Genomic DNA, 11,596 nt, shown 5'->3' with positions numbered 1-11,596 from the left:
CAGTCTGTAGCTGTCATCTAACGCAGCCTCATGAAGCTGAGGCCAGTAGATTTAGTGCTGTTCGTTATAGGGACTTAGAAAGGAGACATTAAGAAATGTTCCAAGAGTTGAAATAAGCACCTTTAAGATTTCCCATTGAATTTATTTTGGGCTATATTGAATTTTCTGGAAGTTTTTATGACTTAGTCATTGCTATGACTTTTTAATCCACCCTCCCCTCTTTTTCTTCTGGAGGAGCAAAAATAGAAGGGCATTTAACAAGGAGAAGGCTGCGTACTCTTGGAAAAAGGAAGGCTTTTCTTTAGAGGCTTATTGTTAGCAGGTGAGGGAAACTGGAAAAGCCACAAGCCACAGGAGGATGGGAGAAAAAGAAAGAGGCAAGACCAAAGGAGAATTGAGTCTCTGTCTACCTGAGAAAATTCCATTTTCTTTCTGTCTGCCTCATAGTTTTTTAACTTTATATTCAATTTTGCTGTGTCTCCATGAAGCAAGTAAAGTGAATCTGTTCATAAATCACCTTCTTTATTGAGACTATGCCTCAGTGACTTAGGATATTTTCTTGCAGTCACAAACTTGGTGGAGATGCCTGCAGAAAAATACTCAGAAATAAGATATCTCCACATTTTATCTTTCTCTCTGGCCAGCCATTATACTGTGCAAGCAAGAAACAGTTTCACTCCCCAAAAATGAGTAAATGATCTCTGCCTTTTATCCAGATTCTTTTCATACAGCGTATTTCTTTTTATTGTTTTCTACTGACAGCAAAATAAACCAGCAAAGGAAGGTGGCATGGAATGCCAAATTACATTCTGTTACCTTTAAATTCAGGATGTACTCATTTTTTGCAATCAAATTCTTAAATTTGTGTAATGGTTTGAATTTCATTAGGCAGTGAAGAGTCTTCATCGAATGTTTTGGCAGGAGTGGAACTAAAAGGCAACTTGAAAACTGAGGTATGGCTGATAATTCAGTTATGTTACTGTAAGTGCTTAAGTATCATTTCATGGTATGTGTCCATATATGTATATTTAAGCAGTAGATAATTCCTGTTCTTACTATACTTTTGACAGTATTATAATTGCCATATCCTGGGGGAGGCAGGTGGGGTAAGAACCTCAATAATCTTAGTAAATAGTGCCATCATCAGTTCCATTTACTCAAGCCAGAAACCAAAGTGTCACTCTCAGTTCTCCATGTCACCCCACATTTAAGCCATCGCCAATTCTTACAGGTTCCATTTCTCAAATATAACAGGAATCCATCTATTTCTGTTTCTACAGCTACCACCTTAGTCTAACGCACTACTTTAATAGCATCCGTATCAGACTTCTGCTGCCCCTTCTTCAGTCTGTGATTCATACAGTTTTGTGGGTAGTCTTCAAAAACATAAGTTTGGTCCTGTCATTGCTCTGCTTAAAATTTCCAGTGGCTTCGGGCTGGCCCGGTGGCACACTGGAGAGTGTGCCGCTTGGGAGTGCGGCAGCGTTCCCGCCGAGGGTTCGGATCCCATGTGGAGACCGGTTCCCACTCACTGGCTGAGCGCGGTGTGGGCGCAACACCGAGGGTTGCGATCCCGTTGCTGGTCCCCGGTACGGGCGCGACACCGAGGGTTGCGATCCTGTTACCGGTCAGTAAAAAAAACAAAAAGGGAAAAAAAAAAAATTTCCAGTGGCTTCCCATAACACTTAGAATAAAATCTACTTTTTTTTATCATGGCCTGTGTGCCTAACACAATTTAGTTTCCATGCCCCCTGTGCAGCCTGCTTTTCTGGCAACCTCTCAGTGCATGTGACGACAGTGGTTACCATGGGGGTTATATGCATGCAGGGGAAGCACAACTTGCCCATCAGGAGCAATGAGCAGACAGACGGGAAGGCTTGCCACAAGGATATTTGTGTGGAATTGTGGAAGCAGAACAGAAGTTTACCAGAAGAGAAAGAAAAGAAAGAGACTTCCAGGCAAAGGGAGCTGTGTGTATTAGACCCAGAGAAGGGAGGGCCCATGGTGTGTCCTGGCACTGCAGTGGTTTAGGGTGAGCTGTGGTGAGACTTGAACTGGCAAAGCAGTGGGATCCGATCAGGAAGGGCCGTGTGTGTTGTGCTAAATTAGAGTTTTACTTTTTAAAGCAATGGGAGAGCCACTGATGGATGAAATATGGGATTGGATTGATTTTTCTTTCTTTTTTTTTTTTTGCTGTGTTTTGATTTTAGAGGCTGATGTATTCATTTTCAAATTTGGTGCACTTAAAAGTAGACTTTTATATTGTTTCAAGGTGCTGGGGTTTTTTGTTTAATTTACTTGAGGTTAGTTTTGCCTTCTTATTATAAAAGCATCAGTTAACTTATTTTTATGGTGCTTTGGATTTTTTAGACGTTTGTGCCTTCAGAGGAAGAGAAAAATCATGAAATTCTAGCACCACCAGGAAGTCCATGTGGGGGAAAGCCAAGTGGAATAGGTGAGCTCCTTTTAGCCATTGTTCACATTGTCTTTTCCTTGTGTATGTTTTTACCTTTCATTGCAGCCTAAAATCAATTGCTTATTCATAATAAAACACCAACAGGCTATGTGAATTTGCCTTACACTTTTTAAAATAGGTTAGAGAGAATTCTTTACTATTTCACTTTTAATATATACTTTTTCTCATTAAAAGTCAAACAGTTTTATTATGTAAGGTAGTTGTTCAAATCTGATATCTCCAAATAATAAGGGCAAACAGAGTTGTTTTGGAGCAAGTGTTTGCTGTATCCCAAATATGTTTCTCTGTGCCTTTGCTGCCCTTCCATGCACTATCACAGCTCATTTCGAAAAGGCTAGTCTGCAGCCCATGTGCCCACTTTAAACCATTCCCTTGGCCTCTGGCTTTTGCCCCACAGACAGCAGTGAAACTACTCTCAGCTTGCATAGTCTCTTCTCAGTCTCTCTGTGCAACATTCTTCATTGATTTTTAGGGGAGATCTTCGATATCAGAAGGGATTAGGGCAGCAGCTCTCAAACTTTTGGGTCTCAGGACCACTTCACACTTTGAAAAATTGTTGAGGACCCCAGAAAGCTTTTGTTATATTGATTATATCTGTTGACATCTACTAAATAAGAAATTAAAACTGAGAGAGTTATAAAATATTAATTTACTATTCAATATAATTAACTCACTGTAAGTTAACATAAATAACATTTTTTTCCATGAACAATAGCTAGATTTTCCAAAAGAACAAAATTTAGTGAGAAAAGTTACATTGTTTTATATTTTTGCAGATCTGTTCAAGTCTGGCTTTATAGAAAACAGTGGGTTTCTCATATCTTTTTCCACATTCAGTGTGTTGCTATTTGTCGTTTTGGTTGAAGTACGTGAAGAAAATCCAACATTGTAGATACATGTTTGGATTTTAATAGCCTTTTCAGATAATTGTAGGTACATCGTGTGCCCTCTAGAAAACTCCATTGTGCGTTCATGAGTCTGTAAGGCAAATAACATTTTAGTATTAATATAACTTAGTTTGGCTCTTGTGGATCTTTTAATGGAAGGCCTCAAGAACTCGTGGGGGTGGGAGTGCTGGACCATACTTTGAGAACCACTGGGCTAAGAAAATGGAAATGAGAAATATTGTGACAATGGAGTATTATTTCTAGTTTGCACTCTAGTTTTGTTACATTTTTTACTCTGTACATCATTACTCTGTTCAGATATATTATTGTATGTTTTCTTCTGATTCACACATTAACTAAGAAGTACTAGGAACTTTAGATTATGTGACCAAATTTAAGCCAGTTTTCTTTTTTCTTTCTTTCTTTTTTTTTTGGCAATGTTGAAATGTCCATGCAAGTCTAGTGGAAGAGTCAGGGTGATTTTGGTTGCAAGTATCAGAGAATCCTAGAAATATTTGCTTAAAAATGATTTATTAGCTCGTGAAACTGAAAAATTTAGGTAAACCATCATTCAAGAGCATGCTGATATCCCCAAAGACAATATCTAGTAGAAAACCAATTTCTTATCTTCTCTCTTGTCCTCCCACAGAGGATTGCTTTCATATTCATGGCCTCTAGAAAAATAGCTTTGTCCTATCATTCCTGGCAGAAATCCTGAGACTTCTGATTCAGCTTAGGTACATTTATTCACCGTACACTAATTACTGTGACCAGAGGAATGTAGCTTGCTGGTTGACTTAAATTAAATCAAGTGCTCTGTTTCTGGAACTACATGGTACCCTAGACCGCAGTCTGGGCTCTTGAGGCAGGTGCCAGGAGGGCAGCCATAATGTCTACTGCAGTCAGTTCAGCTCTTTAAATTATTCCCCTGACAAACATCATTAAGCCAGGTGATTACTAGGGAAATCAAGATGGAAATGACTAATAGAAGTAAATCAGTCAATCATTGAGATGGATGGCAAATGAGCAAGGTTCTGTAATAAAAATACATACATGTCTATGGGGTCAGCTTTCCTGGATAGGGCTTTGGGGAAGACTTGTGTTAGCTGAAACAATCTCTATTTCTCTCTCTCCTTCAGTTATAGAAAGTAAGATATACAGAAGTGCATAGTAAAGTTTCTCACTTCCCATGAGTAAACGTCTTCAGTACAATTACATATTTTAAACAGAAATGAAATCATAATATTTATATTATTCTGTAATTTTCTTTTTTTCACTTGGCCATATATTGCAGGCATACTTCATTGTCAGTGTATACAGATCAACTTACTTTGTTTTAATAGCTAAATAGTAGTCCATACCATGTTTTCCAGTTTTTTACTATCATAAGTAGAGTTGCAGTGAACTTCAGTGATATGAACTAGATATGCATATCACTGCATGGGTTTCCCCAAGTATTTCCAAAAACATGAATGGGGGTTGGAGGGTTAGAGAATATATGTTTTGAATTTCAATAAGCGCTTGTCACTCCCTTTATTCGGAACCAAATATTGAAGAATGAGAAGGTGTGCATTAGGTGGACAAGGCAAAGAGAAGAGCAGTGGGATGTGGTCATTCAAAGTTAAGGAGTAGTGTGTATAAATCCTCACCCCTGACTTTCTAGGAATGATCGGGGAGAGGGGCCTTCGTAGACAAAATCTTCTGAAAGGGCCTCAATAGCCTTATAAGTGGAAGTGTCAGCCATTCCTGGGAGACCACACCAAGACTTGGTAACTCATCCATGCTGACATGTTAAATTCCCGAAGATGACTATCTATTCAAAACTTGGACAGATACATTATTAGAAATGTTTATGGGGGTTTCATAGTACAGATAACTAATATTTCATTTGTTAACTGTCAAGAAGGTAACAGTTTTGGATTCTGAAGTCCTTTGTTCCCACAGTTATATTTCAGATTGCTTTGCTGTGTTTAGGTACAGTTCAATAAGAGATCTACTTACGTAAAAGGAAGTTGTTTAAAAGAAAAATGTGTGTTCTGTCATTGTTGAGTAGAAACAGTAGACCTTGTACTTTAACTTTCCAAAGAATATAAACAGTCCATTGCTGTTTGAGGAGATAGGATCTAACTTTTCATGTGATGGCATTATTTTTAAATGAACCAGTGTTGTGCTATAGCTTAACAATTATATTAAGGTCTTCCACCTTATTTCTAAGCTTCAGATCACCAACATAGTTAAGTCACTATTGTGATTTAATGGACCCTTGCCATTCTTGTAAAAATGCAGGCAACTTAAATTTCTATTGTTTTTCTGATAGGATGACAGAACACAAATTACAAAAAAATAAGTGGTAAGAATTTTATAATTCACAAAGTCGACTAAGCCACCTACCAACATAGTCCTATGTAACTATTCTGAGAATCTTTAAATTTGTTTCTCTGGAGTTCAGAAACAACTTTCAGTTCCCTTATATCTCATTTTTGGTTTTGAACAGCTGAACTACAGCCTTTGTTGGTGAAGGAATCACTAAATGTAAGTTTTGTAACACATTTGATATTATTGTTGCTGGGTTTTTTGATTTTGTTTTTCTGAGCACCATAGGGGAGGCAAAATCCAGTAGAGGCACTGTCTATGCATTTCTCTTTAGGAGACAGGAGCCTGCCTGGTAGCATGCTGTCTGCTCAAGTTCAGCATACTAACAGCACCTTTTACTTGCTTACTTCCATATTCACCTATATCCACTGATGAACTCTGAACTTTCTATTCTTTATTATTATAATGGGATTTGAAAATTGGATTGTGATGTCTTAAATCACCCTGGTGCTGTAGACAAAATAGATTTTCATCTGAGAATTAAAGTTTACTTTATGTTTTTACAAAGCTTTTCTGAAGATACTAAACCACAATTGCCATATATGCATATTTTTTCCCAGATTTCGCTCTCATAATCCCTTTTGTGCTTGAAAGAACGTTGTTTTTGTTTTTTTGACTTAATGTATATATAGAGAAACATTACATCATACCAGGAATGGACATTTTGTAAAATTTTGCAAATCACAGATGACCACATTCTTTTCAGTGCCCCTTGAGGAATGGGGACACTATTAAGGCAACTGCGGGATCAGAGTGCTTACCTCATCTCATCAGAAGACCCTGTTGTGTAGCTAGAAACTCATACACCATCTGCTGAATAAGGAGGAGAAAAGCCTCACTTGGTGTGGTTCATATTTGCTCTACAGTAGTTAAAAAGATTCTAAATGTGGCTGAAACCTACAGAACCAGCCAGTATGTGCTCCATTTTACCTCATTTCCCTAAAGCCTCCAACAGTTGCCTTTTCCCCAGCCAAGCACAACTATCCTTTCCAAATATGCACACAATTCTGTAGCTAGAACTACAGATATTGTAGAATATTCTGAGACTTTCCACTCAGTTAAGAAGAAAAAAAGTAGGATTGACAAGATTTCTCAAACAGGAAATCTTATGACAGAATCCTTGAGTTTTAAATAAAATCATGATGGATCTTTGGATGGGAAGGGAACTCACTGAATTCAGAAAATGTTTCTCTCCCTTATTTCTTACTCTTTCACCATCACCATCTTAAAGACAAGGAAAATAAACACAGTGGGTTGATAATTTGTTAAACTGAGATTTTTTCAAAAGGAAGATGCTGTATGCTCCTGAGCTTCTGGGTGAAATTAAAAAGAGCATGTACTCTAGTTCTTTTTGGCATTTGCACAGACAGCCAGTTTATGTGAACTACCTTCTCTCTCTCTCGCTCTCTTTTTTTTCTGCCTTTAAGCTTTTTTATGAGACTATCCATAAATAACCTTTTAATATTGTATATTTAGGTTGAAAATTCAGCCTCAAGAACAAATGAAGAAACTCATAGCAAATCTTACAACAAAGGAGGTAAGTTAATTCATAGTAGTAATTTTAATATTAATTATAACTACCATTTGTTGAGTGCCTTCTGTGTGCCAAGCCCTGTGCTGATTACTTTACAAATTTTCCCTTATTTAATTCATATAATCCAGTAAAGTGAATGTTAACAGCATCACATTTATAGTTGAGGTAACTGAGGCTTAGAGAGGTCTGGTGACTTGTTCAAGGCCATACAGCTTATAAGTGGTACCATGCTTTAAATAGCTACCAGAACTTTGCCAGTCACCTCACAGCAGACTCAGCTAATGTGAGTACAAAATGCATAGTCCCTGGTGATGTGTAACATGTATTGACTTCTGACAGGCAGTCTCAATAAGGTAGCAGATCAGGGATGTCACATTCATGCAGGTCTTTTCCTAGGGGTTAGGTCTGGCAGCCACACAACCTGTGTAAGCTACCAACTTCAGATGGCTAATTCTCAAATAGAATGTAGAATTTTGTTGGTTCCTACTAATTTTGTTGATTCCTTACTCTAAGAATGGGGAGAGAGGTTCTATTCCTCTCTAGTTATATTATTATACTATATTTCAAACAACATATTATACTATAATATTAACATATTATACTATATTTCAAACAAGAGTAAAACAGTGATAGTTATAAACACCCATGTACCCATCACCTAGTTTTTTCATATCTTGAAGTTTAGTATATTTGCTTCATATATCTTTTAAAAAATGTTACAAATATATTGAATTCTCATTTACTCCTTCCCAATCCCAATCTCTTTTCCTGTTATTCCACAAACAGTATGTAGTGTATGTTTCCTGCTTTTGATAAATGGTATTATATAAACCATCTCCATCTTATTTGCTTATTCAGCAATGTGTTAATTGCGACTTAATATTTTATTGTATGATTATGCCACAGTTATAATTGTTTGCTTCTTTTGTTGATGGACATTTAGGTCTTTTGCAACTTCTCCCAATTATGAAGAGTGCTACTATGTAGGCTCTTGTACCTGTTTCCCAGTGCATGTATAGTGTACCTGAATGTCTAAGTGTGGAGTTGCTAAGTGAAAGCACCTCTTCAACTGAATGTGCCACATTGTCCCCAAGTGGTATACTAGTTGTCACTCCATGCCTTCTCCTATATTTAATATTGTTAGACTAATGAATGTTTCCTAATCTCATGACTATTGTTTTAGTCTGTTTTGTGTTGCTATAACAATTACCTGAGACTGGGTAATTTATAAAGAAGAGAAGTTTATTTGGCTTACGATTCTGGGACAGCTGCATCTGGCACAAGCCTCAGGCTGCTTCTACTCATAGCAGAAAGTGGCAGGCAGCTGGTGGGTACAAGCAGATCACATGGCGAGAGGAAGCAAGAGAGAGAGAGAGAGAGAGAGAGAGAGAGGAGGTGCCAGGGTCCTATAAACAACAAGCTCTCGCAGGAACTATGATATAATATTTCATTGTTTTCCTTGGACACTTCTTAATGCTGTGTTGCTACATGTGCTGGGTGTGAAAGGCCTTGATGTCTGCTATCTAAAGTCCAGTGTTGTGACCCAGGACATGTTACTTACCTCCTTGAACCCCACTTATCACATCTACAAATGGAAAACATGAAACTTAACTGACAGCTTTGCTAGGAGGATCTCATCAAAAATAATTTGTGAACTATCTGCTGCAGTGCCTTGTATATAACTAGTATTCAATAAAATTACCAATTCAGTTTTCTTCATCCCCTCCACATTTAAAATTAAGTATTGAAATGAAAAACTATTTAAGATTATTTTCCTTTTTTGTATTTACTACTCAGAGATGTCCAATGATAGAAAAGAGAACACAGAAGCCAAAGGAGGTCACAGTGTTGGAGTAAATCCTAAAGAGGTGAGATTTCATTATAAATACAAGCATTTTATGTTTTATACATAGTATTTTCACTTGTGCACACAAAAAAAAAGGCTTTAGAAAGGCTTTACTTCTTTGTATAAATTAAATATTGAACAGATGTATTAAGAGTTCTGCATATCACTTTTACCTTTTTATGTTCTTATAATGTTTGAGTAATTTGGCAGACCCTGGGATTATTGGAAGTGTCCATGTTATACAATCAAAATGTTTTTTCATGTCCTACCTTTGATCAACTATAACAAGCCCATTTTTAATGGGCCTCTAAGAGTAGAAAAACACTACCAATTAAATTATGACATGCACACATTGTAAGACATAGCTTGACTTCAGAGATGGTAAAATGGAAAAAAAAGAAAATTTAAAACGTGTGTTTTAGAAATGTTGAGATATAGTTTATAGCCAGGAACAGATTTGGATGTTTTGTATGGATTTACATTCAAATCTAAAAAAAGACTCAAGCTTGCAAAGTTAATCTAATCCAAGTCTAAATGTCAAAAGTGTTATTCTAGATTTTTATTAGCACCGCACTCTACCGAGTGAGCCACGGGCCGGCCCTCAATTCTAGATTTTTAAAAAAATTTATATATCAATTTATTCCAAAGGCTAGAAGGTAGTATAATCTTCCCCCATTTTAGCTGATTTGAATCCAGATTCGATTACCTTTAATATATTCATTCTTAATTCCAGGTTGAAGAAGAAGAGAGGCATATTCCTAAAAGAAAAAGAAAGAAGCATTACCATTCTTCAGAGGATGAACTGGGTATTTAGAATATTGTGTTCCTGTTTTCGACATCTTTGAAAATCATTATTTTCATATCCAAAGGAGTGGGACAATAACATAATGAATTCCTGAAGATAGTAACTATTTACCCCCAACTCTTAAGGCTAATTTGTTTCCAGACCGGTTTGACACCTCCAGAGTCCTGGACCTCGATCTAGAAACTAGACTGTTTCCTGCAGAAGACCCAACCCCTGTAATTCATACAAACACAGGCTCCATCTGTGAGGGACATGGGCCTGTGACCCAGCCAGGTGCCACTGAGTTCCGTGTTTTATGCCATAAGCAGATGCCCTGCAGAGCTAGTGAAGCACATTTGTCAAGGTGCATAGAATTCTCTTTCTGTGCTTCTTACTGTTTATTTTCTCATGGTTTGTAATCTTGCCATCCAATAGAACTTTCTGCAGTGATGGAAATGTTCTATATTTATTTTGTCAGTACAATAGCTACTAGCCACATGTGGCCGAATATGGTCAGTGTGAATGAAAGACTGAATTTTTCATTGTGTTTAATTTTAATTATTTTAAATTTCAGTAACCACTATCATATTGGTCAGTGCAGGAACCTTTATACTTTAATACCTAACACAAAGTAGAAATTCAATAAATACTCAGTTCATACTATATTTAGATACTATCCATGGTATTTTATATACATACCCATTTAATCTTCACAATTACCCTGTGAGTTAAGTATTGATACCATTTTATAAGTAAAGAAATTAAGGTTCTGAGAGATTATGACTTTATCTTCAAGTAAATTGATTCCAAAGCCCATGGTCTCAATCACTAAGCTATACCTCTTAGGTAGTAACTTTGAAGTTAAAGTATCTCTGGGAACTCTGTTATGCACTAAGCCCTTTCCATAGTAATTGCTACTTTGTTGGTTTCATATGAACATTTGGGGATTTTTTTTTTTTTTTTATGTTTTATTTTTTTGGCTTTGTCAGGGCTAATGTTCAGTGCTCAAATCACATGACATAAATACATTTAGAATAACTTTTGGCTTCACTATATCATAAGCCTAAGAAAGAATATCTCAAACTGTCTTAAAATAGAACTATGCATTTCATTTTTCATTTAGCTTTTATTCCTTTGTGATTCTGTCCAAACTGATATACAGATGATAATCCAGATGTCCTGGATTCCACAATAGAAACAGCAGAGAGGCAGTGTTCTGAAACTGAACCACAAGACACAAAGGTATTTTTTCCACATATTAATTTTTTATTTGGGAGTAACCTAATTACATCACTATAAATACTTATTATAATATTTTTTTCATTTTAGTGTCCCTTTTATAAAAGGTGTATATCTTTTAGTCTCCCCCTAAAAAAACAAATGTTGCAGTTTATTATTCTTAAATGGCAAGATTGTATTAATATCACAGTTCAGATGGAATCATTATTTAGGTTTTTGTTCAGTGGTATTATTGACTTCTTAAAGTTTCTAGATGCTTTCTTCCAAAGTGTAATATGCTTTATCACAGATATACTTGCACCAAAATATTGACCCGTATTACTTTAAAATGTTAATACTCTACCTTCTCTCCAGCTTATCTCCTGCCCCTAAAATATAATTAGTTCAAGGATTGGTTTTACTCATTGCCTTTTTTACTGTGGTCTTACTTTCACCTTATGAGTCAGGGACGCACTCA

General features: G+C 36.5%; 1 protein-coding gene across 1 annotated transcript in view; it reads left to right on the top strand.

The window, feature by feature from the left end:
* BOD1L1 (biorientation of chromosomes in cell division 1-like 1) overlaps window positions 1-11,596 on the top strand; it is a gene marked incomplete at its 5' end in the record, with an annotated part of 54,133 nt that overhangs the window by 27,971 nt on the left and 14,566 nt on the right. The window contains 7 exons of the mRNA XM_008586777.1: window positions 889-953; window positions 2,371-2,455; window positions 5,858-5,895; window positions 7,213-7,273; window positions 9,068-9,138; window positions 9,850-9,922; window positions 11,063-11,142. Coding sequence (XP_008584999.1) covers window positions 889-953; window positions 2,371-2,455; window positions 5,858-5,895; window positions 7,213-7,273; window positions 9,068-9,138; window positions 9,850-9,922; window positions 11,063-11,142 — 473 coding nt within the window. The remainder of the gene's footprint in view (window positions 1-888; window positions 954-2,370; window positions 2,456-5,857; window positions 5,896-7,212; window positions 7,274-9,067; window positions 9,139-9,849; window positions 9,923-11,062; window positions 11,143-11,596) is intronic.

The sequence above is a fragment of the Galeopterus variegatus genome, unplaced genomic scaffold (genome assembly GCF_000696425.1).
Source record: "Galeopterus variegatus unplaced genomic scaffold, G_variegatus-3.0.2 Scaffold113, whole genome shotgun sequence".
Classification (NCBI taxonomy): domain Eukaryota; kingdom Metazoa; phylum Chordata; class Mammalia; order Dermoptera; family Cynocephalidae; genus Galeopterus; species Galeopterus variegatus.
This window is presented reverse-complemented; position numbering and strand designations above follow the sequence as displayed.